This window comes from Lonchura striata, chromosome 14 (genome assembly GCF_046129695.1).
Source record: "Lonchura striata isolate bLonStr1 chromosome 14, bLonStr1.mat, whole genome shotgun sequence".
NCBI classification, from domain to species: Eukaryota; Metazoa; Chordata; class Aves; order Passeriformes; family Estrildidae; genus Lonchura; species Lonchura striata.
In genome coordinates this window covers 9,955,419-9,979,549 of record NC_134616.1, presented here as the reverse complement: position 1 = coordinate 9,979,549, position 24,131 = coordinate 9,955,419, and the positions used below count along the sequence as shown (strand labels likewise).

The following is a 24,131-nucleotide window of genomic DNA, read 5'->3' as shown; positions in this document are numbered from 1 at the left end:
CTATAATGAACTTCAAGGTACCTTTCCTGCAAACTTGACTGATGCTTTCTTTTCCAGACTATCCTTGGTATTCAATGTGAGCTACAAAAGCAACTCCGAAACTTTATATCCTTGGACCAACTTCCTATGACACCCAGGTATAGTGATGGCAAGTGTTCTGAAGGAGTGAAGCAACTGAGATTTGCAGCTGTTCCTTCAGTATTTGGAAAAGGCATCAAATTTGCTATAAAGGACGGTATAGTGACAGCTGACATTATCGGGGTGGCTAACGAGGACAGCCGGCGCATTGCTGCCATCCTCAACAACGCTCATTATCTGGAGAATCTGCATTTCACCATTGAGGGCCGGGACACCCATTACTTCATCAAGCTGGGCTCTTTGGAAGAAGATTTGGCCCTGATTGGCAGCACCGGAGGGCGCCGCATCCTGGAGAACGGCGTCAACGTGACGGTGTCGCAGATGACGTCGGTGATCAATGGCAGGACTAGACGCTTTGCCGACATCCAGCTCCAGCACGGCGCGCTCTGCTTCAACGTGCGCTACGGAACCACGGTGGAAGAGGAAAAGAACCATGTCCTGGAGATAGCCAGGCAGCGAGCTGTGGCTCAGGCCTGGACTAAGGAGCAGAGGCGGCTGCAGGAGGGGGAAGAAGGAATTAGGGCATGGACAGACGGAGAGAAACAGCAGCTTTTAAGCACTGGGCGGGTACAAGGCTACGATGGATATTTTGTTTTATCTGTGGAGCAGTATCTCGAACTTTCTGACAGTGCCAATAATATTCACTTCATGAGACAGAGTGAAATAGGCAGAAGGTAACAAAGAAAATCTCTGCCTTTGCGTTACCAAAGACTGCCTGTTTTTAAACGTAAAATGGTTTATTGTATTGGTTTTTCTAGATCAGAACTCTGTATATATAAATATAGAGGAAAAAACATATCCAACTGCCTTTAAATGTGACAGAAGATGGTATTTTAATATCGTTTGTTTAACTCTTTGAGAGATGACAGTGACAATTTTTAGTTCTTGTGTGGCAGTATTCAAAAATTTCAGAAGCAGAGTCCTGCGAGCCGAGCGGCGCGACCTGCGTGCGAGGTACCAGGGTGACACCGCACAGCCCTGCAGGGTAGGAGCGAGTGCCACGTGCTCTGCCTTCTCCTAAAGAAACACAAGCTTTTTATTGTTGATTTATAATTCACCAGTTATTTAAATGGTTACAGAGCCTGATTCTGCAACCCTTATTTACTGGGTGTCTTTTATCCCAGTGAGATCTCCCATAAGTTCAAGGGATTGCATACAGAAACCACACTGTGTATGGAAACTTCCCAGCTGCTCACCAACCCCACACATGTTCCTCACAGTTAAAAGCTAAGGGATTTTCTAACCTGGGAAATCTGGCTTGGGTTGGATTCAGTACGTACAAGGATGTTCTTGTGGCCTTTGCTCGGCCACGGCCACCCCTCAGCCACTCCATGCTGAACATCACATTGTGTCCACTCGTGCATGTCAGGCCTCTCTCCTAGGGTTTTCCTCAGCACTGGGATATAAAAGGCTCTGGCAGCACACACAAAGCTGCCAGTCTGTTTGGTGGCACCGTGCAGGCCAGGCTTCAGACAGAGATAGGGTGGCTAAAGCAGGCTCAGTGGGCACTGTAGTCTTCAGGAGGCTCTCCAGTGGCATGTGTGCTCCAGGCTGGGCTTTAACCCAGTGCTTTGGGGATGCCCCAGCTGGGAGCCCTCACGGAGCAGTGTCAGGCCATGCATCATCAGCCCTGTCCATAGTCACTGGGCCAGGACTTGTCTTCACACACATGATTTGGAAGGTGCAGTGTTGTTGGGTTTAGACATCACATTCTTTTCATCTCAGATTAATAATCCTGTTGTAGTACTCATTTTTTCAAGTCTGAAGAAGATTGGTGGGTTGGGAGTTGATGAACCTAAGTGTGGATAGTAAATATGTTGATAAACATAGAACATTTCGGGGATGACTCTTCACTTTTCAGCTCAATATCTAGAGCACATAGAAAAGCATTATATTGCATGAACAGAATTTTTTATTTCCCAAGGTAACATGCATTACTGGCACAGTTACTTCATAGCAGAGTAGATGACCCTTCCTCCAGTTTGTCATTTCTAAAAGACCTGATTTTCAGGAGGTGGGCCGAGCACACAGGGAGGGGGGGACGGGCAAGCAGCTTTACAGAGGGATCTAGAAGTCTTGTTATAGAGCCTGTGTATCTGTAACAGTGAAGTTATTGCACATTTCTTTCAGAACAAATGTAGTAAATATATTGAAATAGTTTCTGCTTATATTTGCAGAAGCCAACAAAGTACATGATTTCTTTCTTTTTTTCCCCCCAGTTTTCTTTATTCATTTGTTATTGGGCAAGTGGAGCAGACTGTACCAAAGTTGGAGATGAGCCTGAAATGGCACCTGAGATTTGAGCCCCTCCCTGGAGTTTGAGCTCAGGTCTCAGCCTCAGCCCATTACTGTCTCTTCCCAGATTCCTTTTGCTCCCCTGGGAGCCAGCACAGCTTTGGGGGTGCAGGAACAGGCTGAGTGGGAGCCTGGCCCCTGCAATCCTCCTCTGTCCCCAGCCAGGGGGACCTCTGGACCAAAATCTGTACATACACATTGTGATCAGGCTCATCATTAACTAATGTACAGAAAAGGGAGCTGGCCACATCCAGATTTGACAGCTCAGATTTCTGTAATTTTCCATAAAATCACAGAGAATTTGAATACCTCCACACCAGCCTAAAAATGGACCTTCAAATCCTGGAGCCTCTAATACACTTTTAATCAAGGGAAGAATAATTTATGAATTGTATATAGAGAGTGCATTCATAAATGTGATGATGTATTTTATCACGGATCCAAGATGTCAATATTAGAGTCTATTTTACTTATATTTTAAGCAATTATACTTTTTTGCAATTCACTAATGAGGATCATTTTCAAACTGCTTTAAATATCCATTATAAACAAATATTTGGAGCTATTAGAGTTACCTTGAACAGTGCATTTCTAGTATGTAATACATATTTAGTTAGCTTGTGCCTTTAGTTTCTTAAAGTTATATTTGTATTATATGCAGGAAATGCACTTTGTATAACTTACAGCTGTGTTTTTTAATACTGCCTTGATTACTGTTGTTCTCATGTTATGCCAAAAGGTCAAAGAGTTAAATGTGTTAAAAGTTTGTCTTTGAAAGTAGATTTGGCATTTTCCCATTTTCTGGGTGCAGTCTAAGGTACATTTTGAACAATTATTTCTTATGAGAATACGATTTCATTACAACTCACATGACATTACATGGCCCAGTTACAAAAGCAAAAAAATGCCTTCATCATAACAGTTCCTTAAATTTAGGAAACAAAATATAAATGTTGTGTTGAGATGACAGTGCTCAAGAAATAAGTTATTGCTGAGAGAGCAAGCATGGGAGATTGAAGTCATATCACAGCTCCACATGGGCCAGCAGCAGTGATTTGTAAGAACTACATGAACAAATAGCTTTGGACCGTCTTGTTCATCAACAACCTCAGATGGAGGCAGGGAATATTTCAGTCTCCATTTTTTTTCCCTGAGTAGTTAGAGCAATTTCTCAGTGGGTTTGGGGTTTTTTTTACATAGTTCTCCTTTTTTTTTTAATTTTATATTTTGCACTATAACCTAGAGACCCAATTGAGAAAAAAGAAAAACAATAGCATGGAAATTTTTACTGTTATTTAGATCAGATAATTTGATGCTAGTATTCTGCACTACAAACAAGGCTCTAAAAGAGGGAAAAATAAAATAAAGTAATTAAAATAAAGTATAAAGTAAAAATAAATAAAATCCACTATTGCACACTATCCTGTAGTAAAGTACCTACCATGAGAAATACAGGCTATATTTTTTACGACCGACAAACAAATAGTGTGTACAAGTAACATTTCCTTTGCTTTCATATTTATTTAGTAAATCTAGAACATTTCAAAGTTATAAATATATATATATAGATATCTATGTAGAACATAGCCAAATAAATATATACGAACTGGTCAATGTGCAAGTGGGTATACACACCTTGGCTCTTTGGTTTGAGCTCTCTTGCATCCCTCAGCAGGGCACTGGGCAGAGATGGCTTTGTGCTCTGGGGTGCCACCCTGCACCCCCTGCCCACGGAGCCCCCGGCAGTGCCCAGGCTGGGCGGGGGCAGCAGCTCCTCCCAGGTGAGCGACGGATGCTGTTGGAAGCCAAGGTGCTGTTCCAAAAGGAAAGTGGTTAAGGCAGAGGAGCTCGAGGTTCAGCCGAGCCGAAGGAGACAGGCAGTGCCTGGGGGTGGCCGTGTGTCCGGGGTGCGGCTGATCCGAGCGGTGACACACGGGTGACACCGGCTCAGGCTGCACCAGCAGCCCATGGGGTTTTCCCATCAAACGCTAGCTGTTATTCAAACCTCTCCTTGATACAAAACATTACCAGGCTGAAAGCACCCTGATTGCCAGAGCAATCACTTCCAGGCAGAAACTGGGAATGGTGGAGTTGGACTCTCTGTGGATTTGTCTGGGCATTTGTCACCTGCCATTATTTGTCTAAGGAAACGTGTTTGACAATTTCCAGTTTTTCCTTAGATCTCGTGGTGGACTTTAGCCTTTTAATAAATGTTAGTATATCAGATTGTGTCCTTGACAGTATTTTACTTGTATGAACCATGATAAAACATTAAAATCTTCATACTCTTCTGGCAGAAGTGTCAATAAACAAGAAAGAGAAGCATAGCATACAATATATGTCAAAGTAATGTTCCTTTTTAGCTTTCTCATCAACAGTAAAAAATGTTTACAATGTATGCCAAGATCTTCACTTTCTGTCTAACACCAGTTAGAGGTTCTGATCTTACAGAAATTGTGTTATAATGGCCTCAGCCTCGTTGCTAGGAAACAATAGATCCCAATTTTTTTATTCCTGCTCTAACTCCTGTGCTGAATAGTGACTGGATACTGTACAGGTTTATGTTATATGGCTGCAGTTAAATGGTCTGATGCATTTTGCTCTGGGTTTCAGACCAGAAGCATGCATTTTCTACAAGAACATCCCAGCAACACACTGTAAATATTGAAAGTTAATATATTATGTGTCGATATTTGAAAAAGAAAGTACTTTGACTATTTCATTTTTAAAAAATAAAGGTGCAAACTTATGGCATGTGATGTTGTCTTTGTTTACATCAGTTTACATCAGTATTTGAGATATTCTAGTCATGTCGGTAAAAGGTGCTTCCACAGAGCTAAACGAGGACTTCAGCCAATATTGACTGACTCAAAAGTTGGGGGCAGGATATTGCTTAGCAAGATTTAATTTTAATTCCAATTCACCAAAGTTCATGCTTATAACTCTGCATGTTTCACTGCAGGTGAAATCCCAGCCAGTTTCTGTGTAAAGATGATTATATTTCTTCAAAGCAAATGTGAGAGTGAAAAAATATTCTGTTAAATGCCTTTGCACTCATGATAACAGTGTGGGTGAAGTCAATGTTGCTGGCAGTGTGAGTAGCAAAGTTTAAGTGTTCTTTAGCAAAGTGCATGTTCTTTAGAGCTGCCTCAAATAGATGATGATGAATGATTCTGTTATGAAAAGTATGTGCCCAGGAAAATAAAAGCCCAGTACATGCAGCAGAGAGAAGGAGCAAATGAATGGAGGGGCACAAGGAATGCATAAGGCTAAAGGAAAGGTTACATGGTGAAAAACCATGGAACAGCTGGGCTGGGTAAGAACCAAGCAGGAGGGCTGAGGCTGTGCTGGGTGGATGAGGAGGAAGCGATGCCAAAGGGGTGGGTGCTCCAGTAGAAAAGGGAAGAAAACCAGCCTGGGATATTGTACTGATTGAGTGCTGCAGGAGGGCTGTCACAGCCATAGGCAGGGACAGGGGAGGGCTTAGTGGAGGCAAAGCCAGAGCTGTGGGAGCCTCAGTTGCTGCAGAGGAGCAGCATTGGGGAGAGGGCCAGAGCAGGGGCAACATATTGAGCTACAAAGCCACTTGCAGATCTGGGGCTGTGGCAGCGAGGGGACAGGGGTGGGAGGGCTGGAAGGGAACAGGGCAGCAGCAAGGGGCTGTGCCCAGTGGGGCTGCAGCCTGAAGGAGATGGTGGGAGGGAAGCAGCAGGCAATACTGACATCATGTGGAAAGTCATACTGGCAAAATGAATGCAGCTGCTGCTCTCTAAAAGGATCTGTAGCTCTTCACACCTAGGTCATTGTAGGAAATCAATATAATTTCCAAATTACTGTTTCCATAACCAAGCATCTACTTCTTGTCTCACAGGCACCACCAGCTTCTCTCTGTCTCCACCTTCTTTAAGCCTGCAGTAATTCCAGACTCTTGGGTACCCAAAAGAAACAATACAAGCCTCTGTCTTAATAATTTACACCAGAAACTGAAACTACATTCTCAGCTTTAAACAGAAATGGCATCTTATGGCCTATTTTATGTATTTTTTAGAAGAACAATGCACTTCTGGAGTCAACCACAGTCAAACCAGTTATCCTCGGCTCGCTGCACTGCAAAGTGGGTGAGCAGCTGCTGCTTGTGTGCTGCAGGTTTTCCACATGCAGCCTCAGCCTCAAGTCAATATAGGACAGTTCAATAGGAAACAGCCCCTGGGCAAAGTTCTTTCCACTGCATGCATCCCTACCACTGTGCAATCATCTGCTAGGGATGATCTCCAGGCACACCTGTTCCTGCTCCCAGGAGAGGCCAGGTGAATGAGGGATTTAGAGCTAGCATTTGGAAAGCAGAAGAGCTCCCTGGGAAGGCTGGGGCTGCACACACACACTGCCAGCACCCAGCAGCTCAGCAGGCTTTGGGGAAGCGTGGTTTGCAAAGCTGGAGAGGAACTGCCAGGGACCAGATGCCACTGGCTCACAGCAGGCTGGGAAACCTTTAAGGCAGGGAGGAGAAGGGAAAGCTTCAATGGGCACAAGTGACAGCAAACCAGCCACTGCATTTGCTGGGTTATGTAATGACAAAAAAAAACAGCCTTTAAATATTTTACTAAACAGAAAAACATCCTGGATCTGCCACTGTATGGCACTGTATTAAGGTAAGACTAATTTCAACCAACAAGCACACATACAAAAAAGGCACAGAGCAACACGTGTACGTGCAGTGTAAAATATGATAGGACAGTTCACCGTAGATGAAATTTGGCCTTCAATTAGACAGAAACTGAGTAATGAACTGAAAATGCCTCAACCACAACTTTGCAACATTGTTGCCCACTAGTCCCTGTTAAGACGGGGCTGTTCATTTATTGCACTTACTCCTATTTACAAGAAACTTGAGCTTCACAGAGTATCTGCTATTGCATGCACTGTCTCACACACTTGGGGTAAAAAGGTAAACCCTTCAGCTTTATCAAATGTTACTTGGAGCATCCACCATGCTGAATCATGGACTTGCAGCCCACATAGTTCTGTCATTGTTCACATCCACCTTGCCTTTAGTGAGGTGAAAACAAGGCAGATGTGGGGCCTCCTTCTGTGCCACCAAGCTGCAGGTGGCAGCGGCTGGTGAAATTCAGTCAGTTTTGTTCTCCCTGAGTCTGCAGCCTGGCATTTCTGGAAAAAGCCTCTTTCTCTCTTAGGAAATACTTTCAGCCTTCCAAGATCTGCAGAGACAAGTATAGGCATAAAACACAACCAGAGCAACCCAAAGGTGCCTATACGATGTTTAAGGAATGTTTTTCTGTAATTACATATATTTTTGTAGTCCAGTTTTAATCACTGTTAGTCTTCTGCTTTGGATGGGAGCACGTGAGACTCACATTCTTTTGGTAGTCAGAACCATTTATGTTTGTTGAAGCATGACTGCTAGTGGCACAAACCAGCCATCGGGACCAGATGCATCCCCCTTGCACACGAACGAGGCTGGGCCCTAGCTGGGGTCCCTCCCAAAGCCCACAGGAATTCACACAAGCCTACCTGGCAAAAAGCCACATAGAGGCAGTCTGGACTGTGGACAGCAGTGCAACACAACCCTATCTCCTCAAACAAGAGGACCATAGGACACCCAAAAAAAGTGTTCAAAAGTGTTTCCTACTGTCTGCCAGTCCATTAGCACTGTGCCATCACACATGTTCCAGCCCAAGTGCAAAAGGCACGTCCTCTGAGTTCTCCAGCAGCCTCATGCTAACCCTGCACAGCTAATGAGTCCTCTAGATTCAAAACTCTCCTCCAAGAGCCCAGCACCAGTATGGAAACACACAGAGAGGAAAAGAAAAGCTGTCATGCAAAAATAATTTATTTTTTAACTTGTATGCAAGGATGGCTTGTTTCAAGTACAGGGAACACCTAAAAGCAAAGAACAAGGCTTTCCACTTCATCAGATGTTCTTTTTTACTCTGTGCATTACCTATGCTCTTGGTCATTGGTGAAAACTACAGATTTTGTTAGAGGGCAGGACAACCGCTTTGATGGGAAATCAGTTAGTGGGGATCCTCATGGTTTCATGTCTGGAATATCTTTAGGAACTCTATGAATGACAAACACACAGCCCATCCAAGGCAAGGACACTTTAATGTAAACAATTCTCCTACGGGGATTTGCCCAATTCTGCATAAATACCAAGCAGAACAAAGCAAAGCAGGATCCAAAGTTAAGCAATGTAAAATTAATAACTAATTATTAATTAAGAACTGATCTTGAAGGGAAAAATATTTTTACTTGACAGTACAAAGGGGAAAAATAGACATAAAGGATTTAGCACTTCATGCTTTTTTATCCTCTCTTGGGAAAAACCAAAACAAAACCAAAAAATACCCCAGCCTAAGTTCAAAGTACTCTAAAATCTAACCTTCTACATCTTGAGCAATAAATTCTATGAAATACACATTTCTGCAAATGTTACAAGAAAAACTCACAGAGTTGTATTTACTATCATATAAATCATTCTGTTTTAAAGCATAGATTAGAGGAGATGCTGGAAGATGTGGTTATGTCACACTTCAGGAGACATCCTCATGATGGCTGCAGGTGGAAGTCATAGCCTTCATTCCTCCCTAAGAGAAATAATCACAAATATTTGAATAGATGAACACTGTAAGAAAATGGACAGTCCAGAAGGCTCATACTTCCATAAGCAAGGGTGGTGGTGAGGGAAGGCAGCTATTGCTCCCATAGCACTCAGGAATATATATTCAAAATCCATTTTCTTATCACATTGACAGGCCCTGTCTGTAATGAGTGCCTGAGCGACAGCATTTCAAATTACACGATAGCAAGGTTAAGAGCACGTTTTTGGCAAGGTCACTCTGCTGGCTAGTTCAGGTCAAATGTACAAGTCTAAGACCTCTATGCCTGCCACTGTGGAGTGCTCTGCTCAACTGCAGCCAAGGTTTCCTCCCCCCACCAGTACCTGGGGAGTAGCTGGCTTTCATGTGGTTGACAACTGGGTTCTGCAGGGGTGTCACAATGCCTTGGTTGGGTTTCTGGAAGGCCGAAATGAGGTTGTGCACTTTCCGAAAGAGCCTCCGGTGGACCCCAGGCGCAGTCTGCAAAGCCAGAGGGGGAGAGGTGAGAAGGGGGGCTGGGTACTCTGTGCTGGCACACAGGCCTTGTCCTCAGAAATGCACACAGCTCCCAGGGAAGGAGACAGCCATGGATGTGAATCCCCTGATGTGCCTGTTTCAGGGAGTCAGTGAGCCACACTGCTCTCTGCTTTCCCCAGGGCACCCCAGCCTTCCTACACTGAGCAGTTCCCAGCAGCATGGCAATAGAAAGGTGAAGAGGGACAACTTCTTAATCACTACAAGAGAAACCCACGCTAATTACCCACATTCACCTGCCACACTAATTAGGCAGAATTAAAGTGACCCTTTTCTATTTCTGACCCTGACTTATTGCAGACAGTGATTTAACCTCCTTACCAATAACTTTCTAGCCTGTATCAGATAGTTCCATCCTAGGAACACCAGTGAGAAAATCTAGAGAGCAACCTATGCTTACTACAGAGAGGGAGTCCTCACACCACTAAATTCCAGCAAGGACACAGCCTCTTTGCAAACCTTCTTGGAGCATTCAGTGCTGGCTTATGTGTTCATTCAGTATTCCTGTCTACTTCTTGTACAGACAGCAGCCAAATGTTACCTATATATTCAAAGTGAATTTATTCTATCTCTCTAAATTAGCAATTTTTCAAACAGTATTAAATGAAACTCTGTTTTTAATCAAAAATACAATGTTTTTGTTAAATCCTTCAGAGTGTTCTCATAATAACTCCTCTTCACCAAAGTCAAGGGAGGATAAGCATGGGTCCTGCCAACATAGTCCCACTCAAGGAACACTGCTCTCACCCAGCAGCTGTAAGGTAAATACAGCCTCCCTGAAACCAGCTGGAATCTTCACACTGGCTGGGATTGCACCAGCACTGTTTTAAATTCCCTACCTTGAAAGATGGGTGTGGCCTGACCTTGCTCAGAGACTAACCAGCCACAGGGAAGGAAGCAGAAGCAGGAAAGGACCAGTTGCCTCTGGAGTCTGTTTTGGCCTTGGAGGCACACTCTGTGGGGATCAGTTGGACCTAGGCTGCTGTGTCTAACAGCTGAAGCCAACATGGTCTTACAACATTTACTTAATGGTTTCTGTTCCTTATGGGTTGGTATCAAGGATCTGAAACTAGGACCTTCTCCAGCAGAGAATGTACAGAGAAGCCTGGGCCTTCAGCATACCTATGGTATGAAATTCAGGTAAGGTTTGCCTAAAATACAGCCAGGGAAAGCCCAAAAGCCACACACAGGGCAGCAGCACAGGCCAGACATTATAGCACGTCTATATAGCACCAGAAAAACCTCACTGCAGATGCTGATGTCATCTGGGGTAAAAAGAGGCTACAGCCTCAGTCATGGAATTACCCTGCACAGGTGGAGGCCCCTGGCATCCTGGCATTCTTCCACAGATGCCAGTGCTTACTCTGGCATATTATTACACTGTCACCCTCACCCTGTCCTGAAAATCTTCCGTCTTGGGCACTACAAATCCTAAACCTTACATCAACATCCTGATGTCTTATAGGAAGAAATACTGGGCACTATTCCTAAGAGTCACATGGATAATTACCTACTCCACAGTAATGTCAGTCACTTCCGCCCCCTGATCTGTTCAGGGTAACCCCAAGAATCAGTTTTGTGTTCCAGAATCACTTCCAATACAGTAACGGCCAAGGAACTATGCCTGTCTAGAAATTATACAATATTTGACATAAATGTTTATTAACATAAAAACAGAAAGCTAATTATTAATTAATATACAGAGTACATCCAAAGGGAAAAAATCATAAAATATATAGAGATTAACATCCCAATTTCATCAACCTAAATGTTGTCTGTATTACAAGTAATGTTTTTCTGCACCCAGATTACCAATTTATTATCAGATGGGTGAAAATATATTTTGTATCAAGTTTTGGCTATATTTTGCACTAATGATTAATTAATCTGGATTAATGAATTAAAACACCATATATTGAAAATTATTTCTTTAGTATTCTGACATTGATGGTACATAGGATAGAAGGAAACAGATTGTGCTTGTCAAATTATAAAACCACAATATTTTTGCCATTTTAAATGATGCAAAATGATGCACTATTGCATTATGCAACAGCTGAAATGAAACAGGGAATTAATTTATGAGTTCTAGACTGTCAGATGTGGCACCAAGACATCTTACTGATGGATGCACTCTAGATCGATTACCATCAATGAAAATCAGACTAGGCAGAAACATGAATAATTTGAATATATTTCATTAAATCTATAATCTATATCAAACAGGATGTAGAAATTTTCAGAAGGGAAAGGAGAACTACACACCTCAGCACTCCAGGATCCAGTTTCTGTCTGGGACACTCTGTAGGTATAAACATAACCCTGATGCCTATGGAAAAAAAAAAAACCAACAGGTATTTATTATTCATTTCTTGTGACAATTTTCATAAGAACTACACTGTTATGTGAGAATTAGCTCATCTGCTAACTTTTCCTTAAAAATAAACTCACCTCTAAAGGCTCTAGGTAGCTAAAAAACCCACTGGCTAGATGCAGTGTTAAATCTATTGAGTTTTTTTGGGATGAGAGGCATTGGTCTGACCCAGATCTAGTTTAGCAGTATTCAGTTATCTTAGGTTAAATGCCATTGCTTTTATTCCTTTCTTAGCATTTTTATTAGTTTTTTTCAGTTACATCCTTTCACTGACACACACCAGAAACACTTTGCCTGCAAAAAGAGAAGGTGTATTATTGACAGGTAGCATTACTGTTCTGTGACTTATTTAAATGCAGATGTTAACAGCAGTAATTTATTTGGAAAGCTATACCCACTATATAGCTATATAGGAGTTAAATCAATTACTCTTTGCTTTGCCCATACGTTCCCAACTTTCAAATACTGATAAAAGAGACATATAAGAGTATGGAATCTTCCTTCTTTTAAAATCAGAGTCTTTGGAGAATAAGGAGCCATAGTTTAATCAGAAGGCACAACTCATGCCAAAGTCACTCTTGCTTCTCTCATGAACCCAACTCAGTGAATTATTTACATGGTAGGTTACTACACTAATATCCAACAATTTAGCTCAGAATCAAATAATAGCAAATCCATGGGTACAGCATTAGTTTAGATGGTCTCAGATAAGAAAGACTGTATTGAGTTCAAGCAGCATTTGGACAATGCTCTCAGGCACATGGTGTGATTCTTGGGGTGTCCTGCACTGTGCCAGGAGTTGGACTCAATGATCCCGTGGATCCCTTCTAACTCAGCATATTCTATGATTCTATGCTTCTATTCACACTAGACAGATTTACATGACTACACAGCAGAATTTTAAGGACCATTCCCTATTTGACCATCAATTCTTATTCTTAAGAAAGCAGAAACATACTGTATTTCTTTCCAGTTATGCATGGCATCATAGCAGTTACTACAAAATATGAGAAACCAATCATATGACAAAGTCATCATATGATTGCAATTACTTATGATCTGTGTCATGGCTCCTGGAAAAATTCCCATTTAAAAGTCATTACAGCAACCTTTGCAAAGTGGTGGCTGGTATAATTTGCCCTAGAAGGAAGTTGTTAAGAGCCGGGTTGCTGCTACAACCCATCAAAGTGGGAACAAAATGCCTGTGGTGATTTTGAGCTCTGCCCCCACCACTTGACTCCCACTGGGATCAGACACAGAGGTGAAGGGCACAAAGCCGTTCCCTCCCATCGGGGCTGCTGCAGGGACAAGCTCCCTGTGCACAGCTGAGACACTGCCCTCCTCTCCTCAAGTGTGGGAATGTGCCTGATACTGCTCCACAATCCCACCACAGCTTCATCCACCTCTTCATGTCTACCAAGAGACTCTTCCCCAGACTTTCTATATGCTACCGGACAGCCAGAAAAGCAGCTGGCCACACTCACTTCATGGAAACCCAAGTAGGAAAACAGCCATCACTGTTTTTCCCCTCCTTTCTTCTCCAGCAATCTGCAGTCCCTCAGGCATTCGGACCTTGGGGAGAGATGTGAACAACCTGTTGTGGCTGCAGGAGGAAGAAAGAATGTGGAACTGCTTTTCCTGTTCATGGTATGGCAACATGGTCAATGGTGTATGAAGCCACAACTCAAACCCAGTTGGTTAAAAGCACATTCCTCTAAGACACTAGATTATGTATGTTCTTGTTTGGGGAATCCAGTGTCTCGCTTTAGGCCACTCAGAGAGTCTTGTACCATCATGTTCTTTCTTAAAGACTGAGAGCTGTGCCTGTTTCATCAGCTGTTTGTAACACAATGTTCACATGAATCTTTTTCTCAAAACCACAAGGAGCTTTGCTGTACCTAAGTATGCAGAACACCAGCCAAATACATGCTTACTGAAATGAAGATTTTACAGGATTTCCCATAATATACTGGGAAATACCAGAGAGGTCCTGGCATTTTGTTCCATCTCTTTGAAGTGGGTGTTTAACCTTCTCCACAGTGAATGTTTTTCAAGTTTCAAATCCACCAGAATCATACCTCTATGATTCTATACATCTAAAACTCATTCCTTGCCTTCTATTTTCAATATTACACTGTGCAAAAGGGTATGAGCAACCTGGTCTAGTGCATCAGGGCAAGTTGGAATTAGATTATTAGATTAACTGGATGAACAAAAGGATGTTTAAAGTTCCTTCAAATCCAAGCCATTTTATGATTCTATGATTCTACTACCCTTGCTTGATTCTTGGTTTTCCCAAAGTAAATGTTTATCCAGCTACTTCAGTCCCTTTAAAATCTGATTTTTCTACAAACAGCATGGTTGTCTGGAAAACTGCCATTTGTTGTTTCTTTCATTATTTTCTCTACACAAGAGACTGCTGAGTTGAAGAGGTTGAGAGGCTGTGGTGCTGTTCTGACTCTGAACTATCTCTAAGCTCTCAGTACTCTGCCAGAAAGGTTTGTTAAGCAAAATTAATTGAAAAACAGAGGTCAGATAAAATAATATTCAGTATTGAAGTATGGTGAGATACAAGATAGGCAGCTATCCTGCATTTTTTTAAATATTACACTGTAAAATATTTCAGCTGAGCACAGGGAAAGCACAAAGGATAGTTCAGATTAAAAGCCATGAGGTTCTGAAAAAGAAACAAGAATTTGAGAAGATGGATGCTTTGAGCACAGTGTGGGGAATGGGAAGAGAATGACATTGTTATCACAGCCTCGTGAGGGACAAGTGAGAGCTCTCCACTCTCCTGGCAAATGTTCATGTTTTTCCCAGAGAAGGAATGACTGACAGGTCTGAGGGATTTTACTGTGCTCAAGTTGAAAAACACAACATTATCATCTGTTACTTGCTCTGAAGCCAACAGGAAAGCAAGACACTGTGTAAATGGGAGATGACCTGGACATCCACATCTGCCTCTTCAAAGGCAGTGCCCAAAAGGAAGGAAGTGCATTTTGTTAAGAGGATGAACAACTAGGTCTTCCCATTGAACTACTTTCCATTGAGACCTTGGTCTCCACAAAATGAATTACAGCTCTTCTGATAAGTACTCTCCCAATGAATGTGATCTTATCAAAACCTCCTGTCATGCAGCAGGAACTTCCTTCATTACCACTTCAAACAGTTTACCTTCCATTTACAAGTGACATGATTTTGGGTCAAGTTTACTGCTACATGGGAAAAAGTCTCCCGTGAAAAAGGTTTTTATGATTTAATCTACCTCACATGAACTAAGATCAGTGTGGGCTGAAGGAAGATCAGGGTGCTTTTCTTAAAAGAAAAATTAAATACACAAATTAAAATTGAGATTGCAGAGGACATTACCTTCCAAAGAATAAAGCATGTAACACTGGAAAAAAGCAGGTGAAAAGTTCATTTACTGAAACTTAAGTCTCAGGAAATGAGAAATTCTCCAGCTAATGTAAGAGGACAGCTCAATTTTCTACATTTTACTCTCTTCGGGGCAGAAAAAAGGCTCCTAGAGAGACACAATGTTCCTATACATGGTGTGATCTCAGGGAGCACTCTCAGTACATCAGTGTATCAGCACATCTTGGAGGAAGACCAGCTCATGATACCCAGGTAAAGATTCACTGAAGGTCAAGATTCCCCCATTTCTTCACCTGTCCCAAGGACAAACACAGCCTCACTCACTACAGCAAAGCTCCTCTCTCCTGTCAGTGAAGGTCAAGGGGGAGGAACAATCATTAATTCAAATCTTGATGAATGAGGCTCTAGAAATTTTTTATCATAGGCAAAAAACGCCAAAATGCTGGTGAGGGGAAGCAGAAAAGAGATATTGCTGTAAGAACAATACCTGATATCACTTATTAAAGGGTGCTCTGGTCATCAGTAATGACACTTTTGTGTGAAATCTCACTTTTTTTTTGTCTCCATAGGGAAGGCTGTGTTATACCAGCTAGAAACTGCACTAACACAGTCTTCATTTCAAAACATTCCCTTGGAAAACTTTGTCAAAGGAAAACCTAGGAAAAGTTGTTATTACAGGAACCAGTCCACTTTATATTACAGGTTTTTTTCTTTATAGCCAGATAATTCCTCTCAAGGAGTTACCAAGGTATCATTCACAGATGACATACTGAAACACCATCTGTCTACCTGTCCTCTCCATTCCTCCTTTTTAGCTGTGATCAGATCTGTTAAAGCTGCATTTACTTGAACAGGTGAATGATTACAATCTTCTGCACCGTTGAAATAGCCCGAGGACATTAAACGCATGCTGCAGATTAAAATTAATGATGACATTTCAGCTGCATGGTATACTTTAAAAGCATTTCCAAATACTTTGCATCTCAGTTGGGAAATTTTATTAAACTAATTTTTATTCGTTTCTGAGCCCAAAATTGAACACATTAAAAGGAAGAAAGAGAGATGAGGTAAAGCCATGTCAGCAATAAATTACATCAATTTCTTCCTCTATATGTATCTTTCTCTTCAGATGTCACTGCTTTATGTCAATCACCATTTCTTACCTGGTACATTTACAACCTGACCTTACCTTGGAATTTCATTTTACAACATAGTTTAAGAATCAGGCTATGGTGTAGCCTACAAACAGTGTAGAAACTGCCCAGAGTCAGTTTCTTATAACTTTGCCACATTTCAGCATTTCAGACTAAAATTTCGTTTCTTTGGTTTGCCTCACCCTTATTTAGGGATGGAGAATGCAGAAGGGAACATGTTAAGCAAAACAATGCTTTTCCCATGTTTAAAAAAAATCTTCTAATTGTCAGAGGAGGGCGTGCCCAGTTTTCAGAGTAAGACATAAAATGTGTTTGAGAGAAGGTATATCTCTTGCACTTTCTGAAAGCAGTAGTGGCCCTCTAGGCTGCAAGAGAAGCACCCTCTAAAGGTTGTTAGCAGTTGTAACATCACCATGTCTAGACTGGCTGTACTATAGGCACTCAGCCAAGCAGTGTCCATGATCTCAAATGTATGTGTGCTGCCTGGCCTAGATTAGTGAGGTAAAAACCAGAAGGTAATTTAGTAATTGGGCATCTTGGACAGAAAGTTTGGGATTAAGTGGGATGGATGTGGAAGGAAACAAAAGGGGACCAATATCTGTGCAAGCTGGGCAAGGAAACAGCAACAAACATTGAACCTCTGACAGAAAGACTAAATGAGTAAGGAAGCGGATACACAGAGGTAAAGTATGAGGGGGCTTGGTCTGCGAGTAGCACAAAATGCTGAAACAACCAGGAGCAGAAGATGGGTGTTTTGGAAGCCAAAGTTGTATGAAACAAGGAAACAGACCTCAGCAATGCAAGCAAAGTCAGCAAGTTGTGCAGAGTAACTTTGGGCAGCCTCAGAATCCCTTCCCATGGCCCTTACACTGGGAACCCAAAGCTAGAGGGTACTGCAGACCTGGGCCTCCTGTGTCACCTTTCTCTTCTGCGAAACAGTTAAATTCTTCATCTCTCAAGCAGAGATAATGCTTAGAAACCCCTTAATGCCATAGAGATGAGTACCACCCTGCTCTGGAGAGGAGCCCTGCTGGGCAGCTCAAGGGGTCAATGGCATGGAGCAGTTGAGCATAGGTCAGGTTGGAGCCACTTCTGCCCTACCATAGGTGTTTGATGTAGGCGCAGATCAGCTCCTGAATGCCCAGAGGGAACAACTTCAGGGTGTTTCCCAGTGGACAGCTCTGGACAGGGAATGTGGGTGACTGCATGGGCACAACAGGAGCTACAAAGGTGGGAGATGGCTACCACAAAGCCAAAACTCATGAATTTAGGGGAATATGCAGCAGTGCCTTGGAGCCCTTAAGTTCTTCTTCACTCTCTCCTAGAATTTGTATTTTCTGTTTGACAAACAGGCTGATTCCCTCCTTACTTAGGTCTCAGCTAAGCACGGCAACTCAGAAATTACCACTCATCAACTAACTCAAGCTGAAGAAATAGCATTCACATTGAGATCATGTGCAAGATACAAGTCTGCAAGAGTGAATAAAATAGGTTAGACTGGTGTTTACAACATCTGAGAAGCCCAACAGAGTGACTATAGTTTAAATCACAGCAGCACTAGAGTGAACACTTCTGTCACTGATTTCTGTCATTGATTCCTGTCACTGATTCCTTTATCAACACTTCTTGTGGGAAAAATTTACCCTCAATATCACATGAGTTATACATATGAACTTGCTGTAATGCTGTAGCATTATAAAAAAAATGTGTCATCTTCTGAAATTAACAAAAGCTTAAAAGAGAAAGTTAAGTCTTGTGAAGTAGCTCTGGATTTATGCAGAAATTTCTGTGAAAGATTGTCAGTATCTTTACTACTTCAACACTCCTAACTATCTGAAGAAATGCTGCTGATTTACCCAAAGAGCAAGTGTGTAGCCTTTCTGAGCAGGGTTTGTGTCAGTCTGCAACAAGGAGATTCCAGCCAAAAGCAATACCTCAAAGAGAAATTTCCTGAAATTCAGAAATAAAGTAAGAATTTATTCAAATCTGAGATGCTAATTAGAAGGCTACTACCTTACGTCAGGCCAATAACGTAGCCTCCCACTAAATTTCATCAATTCCATGATTCAGGCTGTCTATCTTTCCAAGAAAAGTCATTGGAATATGTGAAAATCATTAGATAAGTTATGCTCAGCAAAGACAACACTCACTCTGGTAAGCAGGCACCTGAAATACTCACCTCAGTGAAATTTACCATTGTGCTATAGAAGACTTTTTTCAAAGCTGAAAACAGTGTGTGATATTTGCAGCAGCTATGCTGAATTGAAGGTCTGCTTATTTTGTTTCAAATTATGTCTTAAATGATGATTATGATGATGATGTGCAGTGTTATAAAAAAATGCAATTATTCTGCCCTGTCTATCAAAAAGAATACATAGGAAACAAAGGAAATGCTCAGCTGAGGCTGGCTTGTGACCCTGTATTACACCTTTGTACTGTACAGCTGATGGATCTGTCTCATCAGAAAGTTTTGGCACGTTGCCTTGAACTTGTGCACTATGGCTGCAGTGACAGAAAAAATAGCACACGTAAAATCTGATAGGACTGCAGCCTATCCCTGTTGCCATTACTGCTGCTTCAAGAGCTCTAAACAGCTTTCAATTCCAGCTTTTGATTATTCTCCACAAATTTAATGCAGCACAGTTCACAAACAGCTGGTTTCAAACAAATCATCTGAACATACAGTTTGACAAGCACATCGTGTTTGTCTTACTTACAGCTCTGAAACTACTAACATTCTCAGTATTTTCAAGCATGTGAATTTTAAAACCCAAACTACAAATGCTTTATCTTTGCCAGTTCAGGCATGAGCTGCTTGTTTCTGCATGTGTGCTCATATATCTGTAAAGGATCATGGGGCTTTTGGCACTCTCAGGCACTTTCTTTATGCATTTTTCAGGCAGGGCTGAAGAGGCTGCTCCTCAAAGTAGTCACCATTAGTGTGCCCCGTGTCCCCCGCTGACTTCATTAGGAGCTGTGAGCACAGAGGATTTCTGAGTGTGCTAAAAATGTCAAATGGGGCATTGAGCAAAGAGGAAACCAGACCAGTAAAGAAAGCTCCCTGGAACAATCAGGCTTGATATTAAAACGCTGGTGGTACTGTGTGTAGAGTCTAACTTGTTTATGGGTATAACGTGTATGTTTTATAAACCATATGCATTTCTTCTAGACCAGTTCTCAGGAACAGCAAAAATCTTGCTTTTCAGTGCAACTCTAAAAGTTTCCAGGAAAGGATTGTGTACCTCTGTTGACATATTCACAACATCCTTAAAGTAAATATTATCAATTCAATAATGATATTCATACAGTGAAGACCCAGGAGCATCTGGTATTAAAATCATTGCCAAAATCTGAAAGTAGCACCTCTGTTTGCAAGCATACAATTGCAAATCAAAACCTTCCTACTCTTCCATGAATAGTTTAATTGTGGTCTTAAAATATTTTTGAAAGTGAGTCCTTTGTGCTTTGTCGCAGTCACACCAAGAAAATATTATTTGTGTCTTTGAAGGCTTTCAGGCACACCATGTGCACATCTCAGCTTCAGAAAGTGGAAAGTGGCATTCAAGGGAGATAAATCAGTAGCTCAGCAGAAACAAAGAGGAGAGAAAGCAGAGTTTTCTAGATGAATGCTCCAACAGGGTGCTGCCTGCTGCAGTTACCCACCTCTATAGGTCAGGTTTTATGCTACTACCTGTCTCTTTTATGCCTGCCCTGTAAAATCAGCATCAGTCACAAGGGATTCATGAAGTCTTTGACTCTTCTCCTTTTTAAAGGTCAGGGCTCCACTTTTTAATTGGAAAAGCAAAAGGTGAATGAGCCTGACCATGAACACTGCAGTACTCATTGTGTGCCTTAAGAGGCTCAAAGCCTGCCAAAATATGTCAGGGCTTTTTGGAGGTGCTTGAGGAGGAAGATGTGGTGGTGACTGTGGCATTACAAATTTATGCAGTTTCTTGGGGAAAGGAGACATTGTTTGAGCATAAGCATGCAGTGAAATCACAGGGCTTGACAATTACAGTACCTAGAGCTGGAACTGCAGAGTAGCCACTAATGTGAATTCAAGCAGATGACACCACTGTCATCCAAATATATGCTTAATTGCTCTTTTGATAAATATTTCTTTTCATCAGAACTGTGCCTTGTAATTCCCCGTTGACGGAAAAAGGAACCCTAAAAAGGGTTAGAACTGGGAAGCTGCAGGACTTTGTTTTGGTTTGTTTTAGTTCCCCAGGTAAGTGGAGGGAGAGGGGAAAGAAGACAGACTGAACATGTCTTGATTTTGGAAAACTGGACTAGTTTTCTCTTTTTGTTTTCTAATGGCAATAGAAACACTACCTACAGTATAAAACATACACACTTCTGGTAGAATTTTTCACTGGAAACATGCAAAATATTTTGTTTAGCTCTGATACTTATTGCAGTATATCTAATGGCTGATCAGCTTTATTCCCCATGTTTCAAAGATCACTTCATTACTTCTAGTAAATTAATCTTTTGTCTGATCTTTGTATGTCAATATATTCTTATAGTGATCTTCAGCATGGATTCTGAACTACAATGTAAACTGCTGAATAACTTTGTTATTCCTAATAATTTCCATTATTTATTTAGAATGAAGTACTTTAAAAAGCAGATAAATACTTATTCTTTCTTTAATTTTCTTAGAGAGTAAAAACAGCAACTGCACACTTCCCTCAGTTTTTACCAGAGCTGCCCTGCACATGCATGTTTGTCACCTATTCCATCTGTTCCCATGATGTTCAGACTGGAATTTGGACAGGTTATGTCCATTGGTTCCTTTGCCAAAGCCAGGCTCAGCATTCTCTACCAAATACGTATCTCCATCTCTCACACCTTCCCTTCCTGTTCCTCCAGTCTCTCCACTAAAGTGCTCTGCTTTGGCAAACTTTGCCTGTCAAAGCACTTCTCTAGTTTATAGCCCACAGTTCTTCAAACTGTCATTGCTCTCAGTGTGGGATCCTTTCCTGGTATAAAAACTGTCTCCACAGTTATTGTGTGACATGCTGTTTCCCATATCTGCTATTTCCTTACATAATTATTTGAACTGACTGTTAAGAAGCATTGGAACCAAGACTTAATTCTACCATTTTTTAGCCACCTTTCTTTCTGTATCAGTTCATACTCATCATAATATTTTTCATTTAGATTTTATCTATTTCAAATTTCTTTTATAGAATAACTATTAAGGATCTATGTTCTGAGCCTTCAGAACACTCACCATTAATATTTTTTTTGCTTTTACCCTTTTGTTTATCATACATATGTTTCAATGCAACATACCATGGAGATATGAATGGCCCATAATTTCAGAAGCAATTTGGTCTGTTTCTTACTGAAGTGTCTTTTCCTCCAAAGACTGCAGAGCTTCACAGTTAGAAATGCTTTAATTTCTTCCTATTCTCATATTCCATATTTTAGTAAATTAATTAAATTTCTTTCAAAGGGCATCAATTACTACCAGTATACAAAAAATCCCAACTGATTGTGTACTACTGAACGACCTTGTTACGTACCTACATCCTGATTAAGACTGATGGTGGACTAATTCTATTATTTTCTGTCTTATTCAGCATTGTAACACTCTTCCTGACCCTTTCTCTAATGCCTTAGTGTTTCACCTGCACTGAATGACTTCTGAGTGTAAGGCTGGTATATCCCCATTTCCTCTAATAGTTATTTTAAAGAGATTCTGGTTTTATTGCCTATTCCCATCACAGGAATCATAGCACTCCTCACGTCTTGCTATGTCTATTCCATTTTCATTTAACTTAAGATGCTTCTTATTTCCCATTTTTCAGCTCTCTGTTAAGGTATTTGTTAGCAGGAGCACCTAACTTGGTTCATCTGATTTCATGAGAGAAGAAAAAATACATCCTCTGCCACAAAGACTTTTCCTGAGAAGCGTATTGTGTATTTTTGGATTGCTATAACCTTCTTGCATGTCTCCATTTACTGGTCTATAACTGGAAGATAATGATGCTCACCCAGGGCTTAATTACATCTTGTCAGAAATGTATTCATGGGATCTGGGGAAAACCTGACTTAGGACCGTCTTCCTCTTTTTTGCCAGGTACCCGAGTTCCCTCTGTTAGCTGATTTCATGCTGCACCTAAAAGTGTTTTCTCTAGTGTTCCTTCCCCTACTGAAGTCAAGCATAAATGTCATCTTTGTTTTTCTGATGCAACAGTACGGTGTCACCAGGACTTCCAAGAATTTTGCCAACAGTACGGTAATTAAGTTTCCTCATTAAAATGAGGTCCTATGAATATAAAGTCCCCCAGCTCTCCCAGGGGAACCTTTGCCTTCTCTCGGACAGATCATCCCATCAGATCTCTCCCTTTTCATCTTATTTGATGAAACATTATCACCTAGTTTGTTACCATCAGTATTTTATGTCCATTACAGGTAGTTTGCTCCAAGCCTCGTGTCCTGTGGGACAAGCCACAAGCTTGTGGGACTGAGAGCATCCTGAACAAAGGCACATTCTGGATGGCAGCACTCGGTGTTACCTTTCCCAGTGACAGGGTGACCGGGGATGCTGCTGAGCACACCCATGAGCACACTAGGGAAGCAGAAGGACACAGGCAGAAGGCAAGAGGGTTACCAGCACAAAGAGGCAGTACACACCATCCTGAGCCAAGTCGCCTGGCATTTCTCCATGCACCTTGCTTATCCTTCCCATATGCCTGCCTGCTTCCTCTTTATGGCTTTTTGTCTGTGGGATGCATGGGCTCTGCAAGGCAAAACCCGCTCCTCTTTGCTTGGTGTGGGACCCCACACCACTTATTGCCCACCTCTATCCTGACCTGAAGGAGCCGAAAGCCTCACTCAGGTAAGCAGGTGGTAACACTGGAACACATTTTGTTGTGGGGGGCCTGTCGGCAGCCAGCTGCCCCTCAGCAGCCCTGGCGGCCCCGCTCCCGGCCCGCTCCCGGCCCCACTCACAGCACGCAGAGGCAGTACACCCCCGGGATGCTCTCGCTGTCCCGCAGCAGGTAGCTGCCGTCCGTGCCCGCCGCCAGCAGCAGCTTCTCCCCAGCCTCTCGGGTGATGGCCCCGTGGTAGACGGGCACCGTGTCCATGCCGGGCCCGTCCCGCTGCAGCCGTTCTCCCGGGCTTGGCGCTTCCTCCGAGCGCGCCCCAGCCGCGCGCTCCCTCAGCCTCCGCGTCTCGCCGGCAGATGTAAACAGGATGTGTTCACACCTCTGAAGCCTCTGCACGGGTGAGACGGCACTGAGGGAAGAGTGAGGAACGAGCACAGAATTTTTGTGGGTTTTTTTCCTGTTCCCCTTTCTGCCTTCCTTTTGCGTAGGCTGCACGGCTCTCGCGCCCTCAGAGCTCGCCTCGGAGGTGTCATTCACACCCACTCTGGCCATGTGGCGCTGCTCGGCGGGACGGCGCCGCTGAGGCGCGATGGCCGGGGCCGTGGCTGGGACGGCGAGGGCAGGACCGGGCGCTGCTGCCAGCGGCTGCGCCAGGCGCTTCCCTCTCCTGCTGCTAACCCGAGAGGATTGTTACTCCAAGGAGGGTTTGTTTCGGGTTTTTTAACCTCTTGTTTTTACAGTCCCCGGGGATGAGGCTAGAGGAAGTCAGCTGAGCTCGCTGTCTCACCAGAGCTGCAGG

The 24,131-nt window shown here is 42.5% G+C and overlaps 2 protein-coding genes across 15 annotated transcripts in view; one reads left to right on the top strand and one right to left on the bottom strand.

The window, feature by feature from the left end:
- TENM1 (teneurin transmembrane protein 1) overlaps positions 1-5,187 on the top strand; it is a 794,184-nt gene extending 788,997 nt beyond the window's left edge. For all 14 annotated transcript variants that reach the window (XM_077786535.1, XM_077786536.1, XM_077786540.1 and 11 more), the window contains one exon: positions 58-5,187. In XM_077786535.1, coding sequence (XP_077642661.1) covers positions 58-816 — 759 coding nt within the window. In that variant the 3' untranslated portion in view covers positions 817-5,187. The remainder of the gene's footprint in view (positions 1-57) is intronic.
- A 3,810-nt stretch (positions 5,188-8,997) lies between these two features.
- SH2D1A (SH2 domain containing 1A) lies at positions 8,998-23,590 on the bottom strand. The gene is made up of 4 exons (XM_021548426.3): positions 23,454-23,590; positions 11,850-11,913; positions 9,395-9,530; positions 8,998-9,038 (listed from the first exon to the last, which is right to left on the bottom strand). Exons 1-4 carry the CDS (start codon positions 23,588-23,590, stop codon positions 8,998-9,000), a joined length of 378 nt encoding a protein of 125 aa, XP_021404101.1.
- Between the last annotated feature and the right edge of the window lie 541 nt (positions 23,591-24,131).